The 18,555-nt window shown below is 44.0% G+C and overlaps 1 protein-coding gene across 1 annotated transcript in view; it reads left to right on the top strand.

The window, feature by feature from the left end:
- Positions 1 to 16,430, top strand: part of LOC132399928 (microtubule-associated proteins 1A/1B light chain 3A) — a 43,508-nt gene extending 27,078 nt beyond the window's left edge. The window contains exon 4 of the mRNA XM_059980877.1: positions 15,414 to 16,430. Coding sequence (XP_059836860.1) covers positions 15,414 to 15,576 — 163 coding nt within the window. The 3' untranslated portion in view covers positions 15,577 to 16,430. The remainder of the gene's footprint in view (positions 1 to 15,413) is intronic.
- Positions 16,431 to 18,555: the final 2,125 nt, after the last annotated feature.

The following is an 18,555-nucleotide window of genomic DNA, read 5'->3' as shown; positions in this document are numbered from 1 at the left end:
GAGGACGTACGGCCTCCTTACAGGATGGCGCCTGAATTGAAGTCCGGAACGCCCCGAGCTGTAATAGCATTGTGCAAACCACTACACTACCCTGGCACCAAATCTGTGCTCCATCCGAGGCACGAACTCCCAACCTCAGCGTTATGAGTACCGAGGTTCTGGTGTGTTCAGATACAGTCCAATCTCTCATCAAACAGGTTGCATCCTGCTGAACTTTTACTGTGCTTTGAGTGTTTTTAAAAAAAAAAATCCTTTAAGTTGAATGTGATGCTTGTGGGTGGTGATCTTGTAAATTCTTACATTCTGTATTAACTTGCAAGAACAATTTTCTAAGGGTGTGAGAATTTGTAGAGCATTACAGCACAGAAACAGGCCCTTCACCCCATCTAGTCTGTGCAGAGCTGTTGTTCTGCCTACTCCCATCGAACTGCACCTGGACCATAGCCCTACATACCCCTCCTATCCATTACTTATCCAAATTTCTCTTAAATGTTGCACTCGAACCCACATCTACCACTTCCATGAGCAGCACATTCTACACTCGCACCATCCCCTGAGTGAAGAAGTTCCTCCTCGTGTTCCCTGTAAATACTTCAACTTGCACCGTTAACCCACGCTCTCTCGTTGTAGTCTCACTCAACCTTACGGTTAATGTAAGCTGGCTTTTTTCTCCTGTCTATACCATTCATAATTTTGTACACGTGTATCAAATCTCTCCTCATACGTCTACTCTCCAGGGAATGAAGTCCTAACTGATTCAACCTTTCCCTATAACTCAGGACCTCAAGTCCTGGCAACATTCTTGCAGCTTTCGTCTGGACTGCTGCTGCAAAGTTAACGAATTTCATGATGTATGCCGGTGATATTAAACCTGATTCTGAAAATTCATAAGTTGAATGCTGAAACTCTACTGGCTTCTGTGTAACAGATACCGTAATCAGTGATCCCACTCATCTCACACATTCTGTTCTGGAATATATGACCATAATAAACCAATTAGTAACTAAATTTGCTTCCTCATAAAACATTTAAAAATGCTTTTAGATTTTGATCTCTGTCCTGATTACTAGTTAATCATGGTATGTATACTTTTCTAATGACTGAGGAACCCAACCTTTAAACATTAACCTATCTAGGATGTCTAAAATTAGAGATTTCTCTGCTCATAAATGGGAACCTACGGCAACTGGTCAGTGCAGGAAACGCACAGCAGGTCAGGTAGTATCTATGGAAAGAGAAACAAAGTCATGTTTTAACTTGAAGAATGTTTCCAGCATTAGGTTTCCAACATTTCCAAATTGCTTTAATTTCAGCCTTATGAAACCTTGTCCTTTTCCAAATTGACCTACACTGAAACACATCAGTAAACTAAGCTAATGTTTGTAATGTGAGAATGAGGTGTGGTGTCAGGTGTACAGAGCCCAAAGCATTTCTGATCATTAATACCTGAGCATTTTGGTTTAAAATAAAAACTTGAACTGAAAAACACATCAAATATTAATGCACAGTTTAAATCAGTAAATCTGATCAGTTGACCAGAAGACATGGAAGCAGAATTAGGCTCTGCAGCCCATTGAGTCTGCTCCACCATTCCTTTATAGATGATTTATTATCTCTCTCAGCTACAATCTAGTGCTTCTCCCTGTAACCTTTGATACCCTTACCAACCGAGAGCCCATCAACCTTCGTTTTAAATATTCCCAATGGTGCAGCCTCCACAGCTGTCTGGCTGAAGGATTTTTTTTTCCTCATTTGTTCGAAAGGGATGTCCTTAAATTCTGGGGCTGTGCCCTCGGATCCAAGACTCTCCACCCCAGTACAGGAAACATCTTCTCCATTTCCACTCCATCGAGGTCTCTCAGTATTCGAGGGGTTTCAGTGAGATTCTCCCCTCATTCTTCTAAACTCCAGCAAGTACAGGCCCAGAGCCATCAAACGCGCTTCTTAGGATCATTCTCGTGAACCTCCTGGACTCTAATACCGGCACGTCCTTCCTTAGATAAGGGGCTCAAAACTGCTCACAGTATTCCAACTGCGGTCTCACCAATGCCCTATATAGCCTCAACATAACATGCTTTCTTTGATATCCTAGTCCTCTCGAAATGAATGCTGTCATTGCATTTACCACCAACACAACCTTCAGGGAATCCTGAACAAGGACTCACAAGTCCTTTGCACCTCTGCTTTCTGAATTTGCTCCCTGTTTGGAAAATAGTCTATGCCTTTATTCTGTCTGCCAAAGTGCATGGCCTTACACTTCCCTACACTGTATTCTTTCTACCCTGTCTTTGCCCATTTTCCTAATCTGTCTGAATCTTCCTGCAAACTTCGTGCTTCTTCAAGACTATCGGGAAAAAGCACCAAACAGCACGGTAAGTTGCAGGCAAGGACAATACTTACCACTCGTTGCCCATAGCCTAGATTCGAGCTGAACCATGCTGGAGGTCCTCCCCCAGTGCAGTGCATTCCAGCACTCTGGCCTGGTGATAATGAACAAATGGTGATTACAGTCGGCCCTCCTTATCAGCGAACTCTGCATGCGCGAATTCAACGAATCGCGAAAACCCGGAAATGCTCTTCCAGCACTTGTTGTTCCAGCATGTACAGACTTTTCCTGTCATTATTCCCTAAACAATGCAGTGTAACAACCATTTTACATAGCATTCACATTATATTAGGGATTATAAGTAACCTAGAGAAAATTTAAAGTATACGGGAGGACGTGCGTGGGTTATTGTGGATCAGGATCGAAAAAAAATCAGAAGTTCTCTTACTAAGTTAGTTGGAACAGGTACATCCGGTATTATTTAGCGTCAGTTAGTCAAACATTTGCCTTAGTGTATAGTATATATTTTACGTTTCTATGCATATAAAACTCTTAAGAACATATGTTTCAGTTCCAAAACCCATAATTAAACCACTGTATTGCTTAGTAATAATTGTAGCTTTCATCGGGGCAGGGCCTTTCTCACTTTATCCTTTAAAATTGTTCCAGTCGTTGACCGACTATAGCCTAACGCTTTTCCAATGACTGATGGTGTTTCATCTCTTTCCAATCGCTTTATTATTTCCACTTTATTTTCAGTCGTGTTCGTGATTATTTTGGCGAACAGAAACACTGTGGATTCAGATCTCTATCACTAGGTCTTAATGACCACCACACAGAGGCAGGTTAAATAAGGTCTGGGGTTCCGCTGGGTCCTAAGGTCCACCACATTGAGACAGGTTGAATGAGGGACTTGAGCATCTGCGAATTTTGGTATCCGCGAGGCGTCCCGGAACCAATCCCCCGCGGATAATGAGGGCTGACTGTACATTCACGTTGTCAGTGACTCGACTGAGAAGTGATAGAATGCGCACTTGTCCGCTCTTCTTGTCCTCGCGTTAGTGATCACTGGTTTTGCAAAAACTTTGAAGAGTTGCTCTTTATGTTCTTGCACCCTTGATGATCTGCTTTCCAACTGAAGCCTCCATTGCAGCCAAGTGAGGTTTATTTTCATTTCGATAAATTAACCAAAAGGTGAGATGCAGTGAAACCCCAGAATCTGGTTTATTTTTACTGGCATAGGTCATGAAATTAGTTGTTTTGCAGCAGCAGTAACGTTCCAACATGTAAGGTATTCTATAAATTGTAATAAGGTGTTAAATGTGTATTTAAAAAATCAAATAAGTTGGGTAGTGGGGTGGAGATGCATCTCTACTAAAGGAGGTGTAAGGCGCTCCTTCACTCGACTAGCCTGCAGGTCACCCTGGGGCGAGGTGTAGTACCTGCTCATCACCCCCCCCAAACAAAATCAGGGTCATGTGAAGCCATGGGAGCAGGTAGTGGACGGTCGTATGAGTAGCGGGTGCATATCACAAGCCCTGGTTATGCGACCACTTGATGCCCGGCAGACAATCTCTGAAGAGTATTGATAATGGCCGGGGTCACCCGTCTTGGAAAGACACTGCCCAGAAGGAGGCAATGGCAAACCACTTTTGTTATATATAAACAAAAACTTGCCAAGAACAATCATGGTCATTGATCATGATTGTTTTTGCAAGTTTTTCTACGTAATCGCCTACATTGTACGACATGGCATGTAATGATGACGGTGAATGCAGAAAGGGAGCAAGATAGTGAGTTGGTGTTCATGGGTTTATTGTTTGTTGTGAACTGTTGGTGGGAGGAAAAAAGTTGTTCCTAAAATATGTGTCTGATGGTAGTAATGAGAAGAGGACACGTCCTGGGTGATCCTTAATGAAGATGCTCTCAATAGTGGTAAAGCTGGTTTCCATGGAGCTGCCTGGGCTTACAGCCCTCTGAAGTCTGTTCCAGTCCTGTGGGCTTTCCATACCAGACGGTGATGCCACCAGTTAGAATGCGCTCCACAGTCCATCTGCATTCGTTGGTGACATACCAAATCTGCTCAAGCTCCTAATGAATTATAGCCGCTGCTGTGCCCATGTTGGAACTGCATTAATGTGTTGGGCCCTGGATAGATCATCAGAGATGTCAGTTCTGAAGAGTTATCAGAGATAAAGTTGGTGCTTAGGGCAGTAATGAAGGTCCTCAATCTCTTGGCCATATAACATCACACACAGATATAGGAAGATTCTTCACTGATGATTCTGTAACAATTTTTTGGAGGACCACTGGACCAGTCTTATTCTCACCTCTACCCTTTGACCTGTTTGGCATGAGTGACCCTATCAAGAGCCCTGACTCCAGCCAGCGTGACTCTCTGGGTCATTAAGGGGCGCAAGCCTCCAAGGCCTCCAACGAAGTTGTGGTCCTGGAGGAAGCTGGCGAAGTTCAAAGCAAGTTACTATCAAAGTAGACATATGTTACTATATACTACTTTGGGGGTTCATTTTCTTGCACACATTTACGGAAAAATAAAGAAATACAATAGAATCAATGAAAAACTATACATAAGTGGCCAATGACTGACAAACAACCAATGTGCAAAAGACAACCTGTGCAAATAAAAAATGACTGAGAATCAGTTCATAGTTGCGGTGAGTTCTTCCTGTCCTGTGCACAATCGAGGTCTTGTCTGCATTCTCAGATAGACTTTGAATCCCACAGTACAGTTGTGAAGAAGAGTTGGCAGTTTTGTCCAGGAATCTAGCCAATAATGATCCCACAATCAGCCCTGAAGGAACTCGTCTTCATCGTCTGCCTCTTTGTGGGAGTCTACTGTGTTCAAATTGGCTGTCACAGTTACTTTATCAAGATGCAATCATCAGCTGGATAGTGAGGAGGAAAGGCAGCATCTTTAAACATCGACCAGTGCGGGCCCTTCGGCCCACAATGTTGTGTTGACCTTTTAACCTACTCTTTAAACTTTGTCACATGGTGTGAGCAGAATCATCTGCAGCTTAATGTGAAAAAGAGCTGGTGGTGGACCTGAGGAGGGCTAAGGCACCATTGACCCCTGTTTCCATCCAAGGGGTCAGTGTGGACTTGGTGGGGATACGAATTGACAATAAACTGGACTGGTCAAAGAACACTGAGGCTGTCTACAAGAAGGGTCAGAGCCGTCTCTATTTCCTGAGGAGACTGAGGTTCTTTAACATCTGCCGGACGATGCTGAGGATGTTCTACGAGTCTGTGGTGGCCAGTGTTATCATGTTTGCTGTTGTGTGCTGGGGCAGCAGGCTGAGGGTAGCAGACACCAACAGAATCAACAAACTCATTCATAAGGCCAGTGATGTTGTGGGGGTGGAACCAGACTCTCTGACGGTGGTGTCTGAAAAGAGGATGCTGTCCAAGTTGCATGCCATCTTGGACAATGACTCCCATCCACTCCATAATGTACTGGTTAGACACAGGAGTACATTCAGCCAGAGACTCATTCCACCGAGATGCAACACTGAGCGTCATAGGAGGTCATTCCTGCCTGTGGCCATCAAACTTTACAACTCCTCCCTCGGACTGTCAGACACCCTGTGCCAATAGGCTGGTCCTGGACTAATTTCCACGGAATAATTTTCTTCTTATTATTTAATTATTTTTGGTTTTATATTGCTATATTTCTACACTATTCTTGGTTGTTGCAACTGTAACGAAACCCAGTTTCACTCAGGATCAATAAAGTCTGTCTGTCTGAGATCTATCTAAACCTAGTCCTCCATTTTTCTGTCATCCATATACCTATCGAAAACTTCCTTAAATGTTCCTAACATATCTTCCTTTACCACTACCCTGGGCATCATGCTCCACTCATTTATAAATCTTTTTTTAAATAAACCTTACTTCTGATATCCCCTCTATACTTTCCTCCAATATCTTAATATTATGTCCCAATTCCATGCCCCTAACGCTCTGTGTAAAAAACCTACCTTTGATATTATACTTTTGCCCACTCACCTTAAAATTATGTGCATATTAACCATCTACGCTCAGGGAAAAAGTCTCTAATTGCCCACTCTATCTGTGCCTCTTATCCTCTTGCACACCTTTATCAAGTTGTCTTCCATCGCTCCACAGAGAAAAGCCCTAGCTCCCTCAACCTTTCCTCAGAAAACATGGTCTCCAATCCAGAGAGCATGCTGGTAAATCTCCTCCATTCATTTTCCTATAATGTGACCAGAACTGAACACAAAACCCAAGTGTGGTCTAGCCAGGGTTTTGTGGAGCTGCAAAATTACCACATGGCTCTTGAACTCAGTCCCCTGGCTGATGAAGGCCATCGTCCGTATACCTTCTTAACTTTCTCTGGGTTTAGTTGCTGGATACATTTTAAAATGTCTAGAGTGGGAAAGGAAAATCCAAACCTTACAAAGGCTAGTTTTGGAGCTCAGCATAAGTTGTCGTCATGATGTGCCATGTTGTATGATGTGATTATGTGCTGTGTCATATGATGTGGGTGACCGTGCAAATTTTTCTACAGAAGTGCCTTCCACTGGGCAGTGTCTTTACAAGACGGGTCACCCAGCCATTATCAGTACCCTTCAGAGATTGACAGGTGATGGGGAGCTAAGCAGGTGCTGCACCTTGACCCAAGGGTGCCTTGCAGGTTAGCGGAGGGAAATAGAGCACCTCACACCTCCTTTGGTAGAGATGTATCTCACCCCCCCCGCCACCCTAGAATGCAAGTAACCAATTTAAAAACAAATGATGTGAGGCTGCATCAGCAGTATTGACCTTCAAATGAGCGTGAGGTCTTCTTCAACAGTCGACAAGGTTACAGTGATCCAGATGGATATCAAAGTCCTTCAGCAGTTCTGGAAGGAGAGAAATGTTTTCTCTGAACTGTGGCCAAAACTTTCAGCTTCAGTAAGCACCTGGCAAAAGATAATCAGTTGTTGTGCTCAGGGATTTTGTTCTGTTGTCTTGTTTTCTACAGAAAGTTGCTGATTGTACCTTATTTTTAGCAACACACAGAAAATGCCGGAGGAACTCAGCAGGCCAGGCAGCGTCTATGGAAAAGAGAGAACAGTCGACATTTTGGGGTCGAGACCCTTCATCTGGTTTGGGTCCCTTTACTCTCTTCCATAGATGCTGCCTGACATGCCGTGTGCCTCCAGCATCCAGTTCATCTGTCTACTGCAGCCTTGGTAGACTTGACAAAGACCTCCTGCTCCTTTGAAGGTCAATACTGCTGACGCAGCCTCAAGTCGTTCGTTTTAAATAGTTCCAACAGCACTTTGTGTGTGTGTGTGTGTGTTATTCTAGCATCAGCAGATTGCCTCGCCTTTCTGCTACCTTCCTTTTAGTTTATTCCATGGCCCTGGATTAATTGAAGCATTTCATTATGGTTAGCAAGACACTATGACTGCTTGGGGAGTTGGAGTTCAATTCCAGAGGAAGTTTGCACGTTCTCCCCGTGGAGCTTGTGTGTTTCTGCCGGGTGCTCTGGTTTCCTCCCACGGTCCAAAGACGCAGCAGTTGGTAGGTTAACTGGTGATTGTAAGTTGTCCTGTGATTAGGCTCCGGTTAAATCGGTGGATTGCTAGGCAGAGTGGCTCAGGGGGCAGTGCGGCCTCTTTCTGAAGTATCTAAAGAAAAGAAAGCCACACTGCCCAGCACCCATTGCTAATGACAGGACAGTTCACAATGACCAATCCACCTACCCACCGTCAGAGGAGACCCTTGCACACACAGGGAAGGACTTTCTTAGAGGAGCTGAACTTTGAACTCCAGCATCCCGCGCTAACCGCCACACTACCGCGGCCCATTGGGCTGGAGGGGCCTGTTCCGTGCTGGATTGCTAGATAAAATTTCTGACCCTGCTGTGAATTTGCTCTCTCGTAATGCCGTCTTACAGTGCTAAATTCCTGAGAAGTGATCAGTCGCTGAGTGCCTTCGAGGTACAACAACCACACATCAGCCCACGGCTTGAGTGATCTATCGTTTTTCTTAATCCCCTTTCTCTTAAGTACTTGAACAAAAACGATGGGATTGTATTACACACGCAGTCTTGCAGAAATAAATATTTAACTCCAGTCAACAGCTGCTGCTTTTGGCTTAATCAGCAATAAGGAGCTTGTGGGTTTTTTTCCCTTTTGCAAGCACCAATAAGTTCATCAGAGGTTTATTTGTGTGTTAAATTGATACCCAGGTGGACATAACAGATCCCATTGTTTCTGGAGTAATGTCTAATATTTATTTAGAGAGAGAGTACAGAATAGGCTCTTTGGCCTAACAAGCTGTACTGCCCAGCAACCCAGCTTTTTAACACTAGCCTAATCATGAGACAGTTTACAATGACCAGTTAACATATTAACCGGTACATCTTTGGCTGTGGGGGGAAACCGGAGCACTTGGAGGAAACCCATGTGGTTCAAAGGAAGAACGTACAAACCCCTTACAGACAGTTGACCTCTGAAATGCCCTGAGCTGTAATAGTCACGATACCATGCTGCCTAACCGGTGCCCCGGTTGTTTGTCTCTGGTAGAGCTCTTATAGATAGCGGGGTCAAGGGATATGGGGAGAGGGCAGGAACGGGGTACCGATTGTGTATGATCAGCCATGATCACAGTGAATGGCAGTGCTGGCTTAGAAGGGCCGAAGGGCCTACTCCTGCACCTATTGTCTATTGGCTCACATCACAGAATATCGGGCCATTATTAAATGGTCTGTGAGATCCTGCTGAGTACAGATTGTGGCTGCAGGGCTTCCTAAGTTACACAAATGACTACAGTTCAGAGGTTAGCTACGTCCCACAGAATGGCCAATCTGCCAGCCTTGTCTCAAGCGGCCTGTGTCTGTTTCCAGCCTCACCACAATGCTTGAGTGATAAAACAGACTTTGGCAATCGGGTTTTAATCTCGCGGGTGAGGTCACACCTAGAGTATTTCTGTACAGTTTTGGCTAAGAGACGCAGTTCAGAAGCAGCTCCTTCCCTTCCACCATGAGCACTACGTCTTTACTCCTTTTAGTTTGCATTACTTATTCAGTTTTTGTACTGCGCTGCTGCAGAACAACAAATTTCACGTCATATTAGGCTGGAAAGAATGACAAAGTTTATAAGAACGTTGGGTGCAGGTGGTAGGGAGACTAGGAGGTGTATAAATCATGAGGGTCCCTGGCCTAAACCTTTTCTATCCTTGCACCTGTCCAAATCACCTAAATATGATGATTGTACTTGACTCAACTATTTCCTCATTCTGCATGGATCTGAGGCTGCCCCCTCAGATCCTGTTCCCTCACCTTAACTTTATGCCCCCTGGTCTGTGATTGTGTATCCCTGGGGAAGAACCGGGGGACAGGATCTGAGGGGGCAGCCTTAGATCCATGCAGAATGAGGAAATAGCTGAGTCAGGTTACAATCATCATATTTAGGTGATTTGGACAGGTGCAAGGATAGAAAAGGTTTAGGCCAGGGGTTCCCAACCATGGACCAACACAATTAAGCAAGGGGTCCATGGACTGCAGGTTGGGCACCCCTGCGATCTGGCCCAAAGCTGGGCAAATAGGGCTCACACGGGCACCTTGATTGGCATGAATTAAGTTAGGCTGGTTACTGTACTGAATGAATCAATAAGTATTCAGGTTAAACTCTCCCACCTATTTAGTACAGAGTGTAGGGAGGAAGTGGAGCGGCTGCTGGGGTTGCTGTGAGAACAACAACTTAAACCTGAAGATAAAGGAAATCACTGGACTTCAGGGAAGTGTAGATGAACCATCCCCCTCTGCGAATTCATGGATACTGTAGAGAGAGGTCCCTTAATATCACCTCCCTGAACAAGAAGACACAGCAGCACCTCCATTTCCTATGATTAAAGCAAACAAGGCACCACCCCCCCCCCCCCCCCGAAACGTCTACCACCAGGCAGGAGACTCCGATGCATAAAAACAAGAACTGTCAGGATGAGAAACAGTTTCTTCCCCCAGGCCCTTGGGCTTCTGAACTCCCTGCTGCAGCATCTTCAAAATGTCACTGGTTAATCTGGCCTGTACCTTCAAATATTTAATATTAATGCACTTTAGTTTGTTATTTATGTGTGATTCAGCTGTAGATTTTGTCCTCATCTTCACGAGTTACTCTGTGTTGTGGGTACTACTGTGCTTTACACTCTGGTTCAAAAAAACATCGTCTCATTTCGAGATATGGTTATATACATTATATGCCTGTATCTAGTTAAATGACAATAACCTTGACTTGATATGTCACCCTTGGATCCTTGAAATTGACTCTCCCCTCACTCCCTAAATATCTTCCTTTGTTTTTGTATCCCTGAGTTTACCTGAGTCAAACACTGTGGTTTCAGGTTACTCTGGTAAGTTAATTAGCTGCAAATTTGTCTTCGTTGCTGCCATCTGGAAGAAAGTACAGGAGCCTGAGAACTCACACCACCAGAGTCAGGAACAGTTATTACCCCTCAAACATCAGGCTCTTAACCAGAGAGTGTAACTTCACTCACCCCATCACTGATCTGTTCCCACAACCTATAGACTCACTTTCAAGGACTCTGCATATCATGTAATTGATAGGTATTGTTTATTTATTATTATTATTTTATCTCTTTTATATTTGCACATTTTTTTGCACACTGGTTGCTTGTCCACCCTGTTGAATGTGGTCTTCCGTTGATTCTGTTGTGTTTCTTGGATTTACTGGGTAACAAACCTCAGGGTGACATATGTACTTTGATAATAAATTTACTTTGGATTTGAACTTGAACTTTGATTAGCACTGTATTTAGTTAGAGTGAACTGATGAATACAGATCTGTACTAGAGATCAAAATATTGGACCAGAAAGTTCCACAGCTCAGCAGACACCCTCCACGGACTCTGCTAACACTTCTCGTTGCCTCAGTAAAGCTGCCATCATAATCAGACCGCACTCACCCCTGACATTCTCTCCCCCCCCCCCCCTCACCGAACAGACAAAAGTCTGAAAGCATGTACCATCAGGCTTCTATCCACTGTTAGCGAATTCCCGGATGATAGTGTAGCGGTTAGCACGACGCTTCACAGTACCAGTGTCCCGGGGTAATTTTGCGGTGCTGACTGTAAGGCGTTGGTTTGTTCTCCCTGTGACTGCGTGGGTTTCCTCCAGGTGCTCTGGTTTTCTCCCACCGTCCAAAGACATACTGGTTGGTAGGTTATTTGGTCATTTCTAAATTGTCCCGTGATTAGGCTCGGGTTAAATTGGGGGTTTGCTTGCAGGTTTGGCTCGTCCAACCTATTCCACGCTCTTTCTCAACAAAATAAAGACAAGACGGACTCTTCGTTTCGTAATCTGCCTCGTTATCTTCTTGCACCTTTTCATTTACCTGCACTGCTCTTTCTCGGTAGCTTTTACACTTTATTCTGTGTTGTTCCCGTTTCACCCCGTTCTACCTCAGTGCACTGTGTGGTGATTGGATCTGTATCGGCAGTCTGCAAGACAAGCTTTTCACTACATCTCGATAAATGTAGCGACAATAATCCGATACCATCAGATGTCCTTGGTCGTGGAACCAAAGGAATTCCTTCTGAAGTTATTCGTAAGATTGAAAGAGTACAGAGAAAATTTACAAGGATGTTGCTGCGACTTGAGGACCTGAATTAGAGGGAAAGGCTGAATAAGTTAGCACTTTTATTTCCTGAAGATTGAAAGATGTGTTAGAGGTATACAAAATTATGAGGGTTAATAATAGGGTAAGTACAAGAATTTGTTCCACTGTGGTTGGGGAAAGACAAGAACTAGAGATGGTGGGTGAAGTACTTAAGGGGAACATGAGGGGGAATTTCTTCACTCAGAGGGTGGTGAGGGTGTGGAATGAGCTGCCAGCAGAAGTAGTGGATGTGGGTTCAATTGCAACGTTTAAGAGAAGTTTGAATAAGTACATGCTTGGGAGGGGTATGGAGGGCTTTGGTCCCAGTGCAGGTTGATGGGAGTAATAATAGTTTGGCACAGACTAAATGGGTTGAAGGGCCTGTTTCTGTGCTGTAGGGTTCTATAACTCCGTGGCAGGCGTTCCCAACCTGGGGTCCATGTGCCCCTCGGTTAATGGTAAGGCTCCATGGCATAAAAAACATTGCGAACCCCTGCCCTATGGTATTTAGTAACATCGCTATCCACACTCACCAAGATGCGAAAGCAGGATCCAGATTCTTGCCGCTGCCTGTGTCATAGTGCTTAGCACAACACTGTACAGAGCAAGTGACCTGGCTGCTGCCTGTAGGGAGTTTGTATGTTCTCCACGCAGGTTTCCTCCGGGTGCTCTGGTTGGTAGGTTAATTGGTCATTGTAAGTTGTCCCGTGATTAAGCTAGATCTAAATTGGGAGGCTGCTGGGTGGCTTGGGTCTGTTCCAGGTTGCATGTCAATTAGATAAACTAAAAATGAAAGTGCTGAGAGTCGTCAGTAAATATAAATGATTAGAGTGAAACTGACTTTAAATATTAATATCAAATTGCTACATAAGCTGCTAAGTGCTTTTGGGTGTCCTGATATTATAAAAGTATGTTTAGAAATTGCAGATCCTGTGATATTCACATTTTAAAATTTCATAAAGCTGGTGTTAATTTTAAGGCTGATGAAGTGAATCCAACTCTCTCCTTCCTTCTAGTTAAGCGAGTAAAACTTGACAAACTTGAAATGCCGTGGGTACTGAAGGTATAAATGGGCTTCATCCCCGCTTCAAACCGAGCATCCTCCATGTCTGAGGACAGGCGTCTGCTTGTCAGAGATTCCAATCGTGGAAGATCAGTCCTTCCCTAACACCCACCAAAGTTTGCTGAGAGCCACTCCCAGAGAAAGATACAGGAGCATATTTTTTTAAAAGAGTGGCGATACGTCTCTAGCAAAGGTGTAAGGCATTCCTTTCCCGCTAGTCTGCGGGACCCCCATGGGCAAGGTGTGCAGACATCTCACCTCTCCCGCATATTGATAGCGGCTCCCTGATGCCTGCGGATTATATACAGTTTTGAGAGGAAGAGCTAGAAGGAGCATCCTGATTGGACTCTGTTCGTGCTAAGTAGGCCTATCAGTTTTCTCTGTGGGCAGGCTTTACAGTTGACCTCAAAAATAATGACAGTGCTGCTCGCTGTTAGCAACAGTGACTTTTCTGTTGCCCATGGTGGGTTAAAATGTAAAAGACATGTTGAGGTGAATTTAACAGGTGTCATTTGCTCATTAGCATAGCTAACGTTACTTAAACTAGCTGGCTAGCTGCTAAGGAGCTACTCTGTCAATGTCCTACGTGATGAGGCCAAGCTCCCTGTAGACTTGCTTAAAGTTGTGATAGAATTTTTTAAAAAAAGGACTCCGTGATAATATAAGTACATATTTTAATGTCACATTTTCTGCTTATACCCAACTTGGTTTACAGATTAGACAAAATCACTAAACAATGTATTACATCCACCCTTGGAGGTTGACTGGGGGAGGGGGGTGCTATCTCCCTGAAATGAGTTTTTGTAGGGTGGGATGTCTAGGTGTAGCACCCGCTTTGCTCTCTCCCCCCCCCCCCAAAGTCAAGCTCATGTGAACCCAGGCATATCACAAGTCCTGATTACATGACCACTGACACCAGGCAGACAATCTCTGAAGAGCATTGATAATGGGGGTCACCTGTCTTGTAAAGACAATGTCCAGAAGAAAGCAATGGCAAACCACTTCTGTAAAAAAAAAGCCAAGAATAATCATGGTCGTGGAAAGACCTTGATTGCCCACATCATCTGTCACAGCACATGATGATAAGTTTTTAAAAAAAGTCCAGATGAAAGGTCTCCGCCTGAAGTGTCGACTGTACTTTTTTCCATAGATACTGCCTGGCCTGCTGAGTTCCTCCAGCATTTTGTGCGTTTTACTTGGATTCTGGCATCTGCAGATTTTCTCTTGTTTGTGATTACAAAAAAGACTTATTGGTCGTAAATAAAATTTTTAAAAGATAGTTGGCCAAGTACATGGATAGGAAGGATTTAAGGAAAAAGAAGGGTAAAGAAAGTTTAGCTTTTTGTCACATGACCATCAAAAAGTGCAGTGAAATGCATTGTTTGTGTCAAATCTGATCAGTGAGGATTGTTGTAATGTTTTTGGCAGCTGCATAAATCACTAACTCTAAGTTTAATGTCTTTGGAATGTGGGAGGAAACTCAAGCAGTCATGAGGGAAAATGTACTAACTTCTTACAGGCAGTGGCGGGAATTGAACCCTGATCAGTGATGACCGGCAGTGTAAAGCGATGTGCTAACCTCTGTTCTACTGTGCCACCCACTTAAGATTTGGATTTAGGTTCAGAAGGTTTTAGGCCAAACACTAGCAAATGGGACTAGCTTGGGTGCCTCACCTTAGATAGTATGGATTAGTTGGACCGAAGGGCCTGTTTCCAATGCTAATGACTTTCTGGAAAGAACTCTAGTGGGATTGGAATGTCCGTCCAACATGGTGTAAGAAGAATCCTCCAAAATATACGTAGAGTTGCAGACCCTTCAGTGTTTGCAGTGAGGGTGGGACCATGGTATGACCTGAAATATTGACCCTATCTCTTTCCACAGATGCTGCTTGATCTGTTAAGTTTTCATGCAATTTCTGTTTTTATTTAGGTCAAGATCTTGGCTCCTTGGGAGGTCATAAGGTGTATCAGTGTTTTGTTTTTATTTTACTTAGAGATACAAGGCCTTTGCCCCAACAAGCCTGCACTGCCCAATTACACCCCTGTGACCAATTGACCTACTAACCAATATGTCTTTGCAAATTAGAGCAAATCTACACAGTCATGGGGAGAACGTACAAATTTCTTACTGTCAGTAGTGGGAATTGAACGGTAGCTATAAATTGCATTGTGTCGACCACTGTGCCACAGACAAGCTGCTGTAGATGCTGGAAATCCAAGCAACACACAGTAAAGATCCTGCTGAAATGCCAACTGTACTCTTTTCCGCAGATGGTGCCTGGCCTGCTGAGTTCCTCCAGCTATCGTGCCACCCGTTTTCAGCAGCTGGCCATTATCTGTTGTTAGAAGTTAAAGGCTGTCTCTTCTTCCACAGGCGCAGACTCCAGCTGAACCCCAACCAGGCCTTCTTTCTGCTGGTCAACCAAAGGAGCATGGTCAGCGTCTCGACCTCCATCTCAGAGATCTACGAGCAGGAGAAGGACGAGGATGGCTTCCTTTACATGGTGTACGCCTCCCAGGAAACCTTTGGGTGCTGAGGGTGACCGCAGCGGACTCATGGCGAAGTTCCCTGCATTTCAATAACTGGTCGAGGAAGAGCGAATTTCACTGTGTTTTTAAAAAAGAAAACAAAAAAAGCAAAACATCAGGATTGCCGTCCTGTACTCTTGTCACTCACACATACTAAGGTCGCATAGTGTACCAGGGTTGTGTAAAACATTGAACAGTCTTCTCTCACCTGTATCTATATGATTGGCAATTGTTTATTTGCTACTTATCGGTCTTTATTTTACTTTTTTTTTCATGGTTTTGTAATTAAACAAAAACAAATGTGATTAATGCATGGTCCACCTACCCAAGCAGTGAGGAGTTTTAAGACCTTGTTGATCACTGACATGAAATTCTGGAGGCTGGAGACAGAGATTGAGGGATATATATACATAGATACTTATATATATATATATATTTTAAAAAAGTACCAATGACTTTAGAACTGATTCAAAGTACATATTGAATATTGGTGCTTACAACAGGGAGGTGAAGTGTTGGATGGGACGGGGCATGGGGTGAGAGAAATGCTAAAAAGCAACTTGGGACTGCATAATGCTCTTTCCTGGCTTTCACAATCGGCTATTTTATGTAGAATTTGCTTTTAATGCACTTTATAAACAGCACGGGTGTGTAGGAGGACCCATCTACTGTCACAGTGTAGCGTAAACCAAGTAGGGTTTAATGTAGATAATCAGCTCCTGTTAATCGTAACACTATTATAAATTCTTCACCCTAGTTACATTGCTCTCCAGTTGCATTGGGTAATATTTAATTTTTAATGTAGTTACAGTGCCTGTTAATGTGTGTGTGTGTGTGCGTGATAAAAAGGAAATTGCATTCATGGAAATTCTCATAATTGTTGATTTTTATTTCTCCTTTTGGAACAAAATGACATAATTTGCAAAAAAAAAATCCAATACAAAATTTTTGATTTAAAAAAAGTCCCATGTCTCCTTAATTTATGTTGTATTATGAAAAGCATAAATTGTCTTTATCTAGGATTTCTAGGTCTTCTAAGGAGCTGGGTACTGTCAAGTTTGTTTAATGTTATTTCCTGTACATGTATAAAGGAGAACAAAATAATTGCTACTTTGAATCTGATGTGGTACAAAAAGAAATACAGTAAGATAAAAAAGCAATAATAATAAAGAACACAACAATCATAAAAACACAGTAAGTATAAATACATAAGATAGCTTATATAGACATAGATTGTTTGTCCAAAGTGACACTAGGCACAGGATTATCTGTACATTAAGGTGACTGACTGAAAATGATAATGTTGGTTGGGGGTGTTCATCAGCCTTACTGCTTGGGGAAAGTAACTGTTTTTGAGTCTGACGGTTCTGCTGTAGATGATAATGTAGTTTCCTCCCTGATGGGGGTGGGACAAACACACCATGAACAGGGTGTGTGGGATCCTCGCGATGTTACTGGCCCTTTTCCAGCACCGTTTTTATACATGTTATTGATGGTGGGTAGACTGGAGCCTGTGATGTGGGACAGGGAGTGAACAGTTAGAACCCCACTGCCCAGGAAAGTCCTAGGTTTGATCATCAGCTGTATCTGGTGCAGACCTCATTGAGACCTGATGTAGACTGGAGGACTGTATCTGTATCAGGTGCAGACCTCATTGAGACCTGATGTAGACTGGAGGACTGTATCTGTATCTGGTGCAGACCTCATTGAGACCTGATGTAGACTGGAGGACTGTATCTGTATCTGGTGCAGACCTCATTGAGACCTGATGTAGACTGGAGGACTTCCTTGTTGAGCACCTTTGCTATTCCCATAACTGGCAGGATTTCCCAATGCCCAACCATTTTAACTCCACTCCCTTTCCCATTCTGACATGTCAGTCCATGGACTCCTCTACTTGGAGAAGCAACACTTCATTTCATCTGGGTAGCCTTCAACCGGATGGCATAAACATTGATTTCTCTAACTTTCAGTAATTTCTCCCCCTCTTTTTCCATCCCCATTCTGGCTCCCCTCTCACCCTTTCTCCCATGATCCACTATGCCCAATCAGATTCCTCCTTTACTTCTTCCACCTATCACCTCCCAGCTCACTTCATCTCTCCTTTCCCCACTCACCTGGCTTCACCTCTCAACTGCCCATCTGGACTCTTGCCCTTTCCCTCCCCCCCCCCCCCCCATTCTGGTTTCTTTCCCAGTCTGATAAAGGGACTCACTGATGTTTCAGACCATTTATTCCTTTCTATAGATGCTGCCTAATCTGACCAGGCAGCGTCTATGGGGAAAAAAAATACAGTTGATGTTTCAGGCTGAAACCCTTCAGCAGGACTGGAGAAAAAAAAGCTGAGGAGTAGATTTGAAAGGTAGGGGAGGGGAGAGAGAAACTCCAGGTGTAGGTGAAACTTAGAGAGGGAGGGATGAAGCAGAGAGCCAGGAAGTTGATTGGTGAAAGAGGCAGGAGGCCATGGAAGAAAGAAGAAGGGGGGTGGGGTGAGGAGCACCAGAGGGAGGCAATGGGCAGGGGAGTTGATAACATAAGAGAGAGACAAGGGGTGGGGGCATTACTGGAAGTCTGAGAAATCGATGTTCATGCCATCAGGTTGGAGGCTACCCGAACAGAATACAAGGTGGTGTTCTCCGACCTAAGTGTGGCCTTATCCCGACAGTGGAGGAGGCTGTGGATGGACATATCAGAATGGGAGTGGGAAGTGGAAATAAAATGGGTGGCCACCAGGAGATCCTGCTTGCTGTGGCAAACAGGGTGTAGATACTCAGCAAAGTGGTCTCCCAATCTACCTTGGGTCTCGCCGATATACAGGACACACCAGGAGCACTGGACAAAGTATACCACCCCAATAGACTCAAAGGTGAAGTGTCACTTCACCTGAAAGGACTAATTTGGGGCCCTGAATGGTAGTGAGGGAGGAGGTGTAGGGGACAGGTATAACACTTGTTCAGCTTGCAAGGGTAAGTGTTAGGAGGGAGATC

The sequence above is a fragment of the Hypanus sabinus genome, chromosome 9 (genome assembly GCF_030144855.1).
Source record: "Hypanus sabinus isolate sHypSab1 chromosome 9, sHypSab1.hap1, whole genome shotgun sequence".
NCBI classification, from domain to species: Eukaryota; Metazoa; Chordata; class Chondrichthyes; order Myliobatiformes; family Dasyatidae; genus Hypanus; species Hypanus sabinus.
This window is presented reverse-complemented; position numbering and strand designations above follow the sequence as displayed.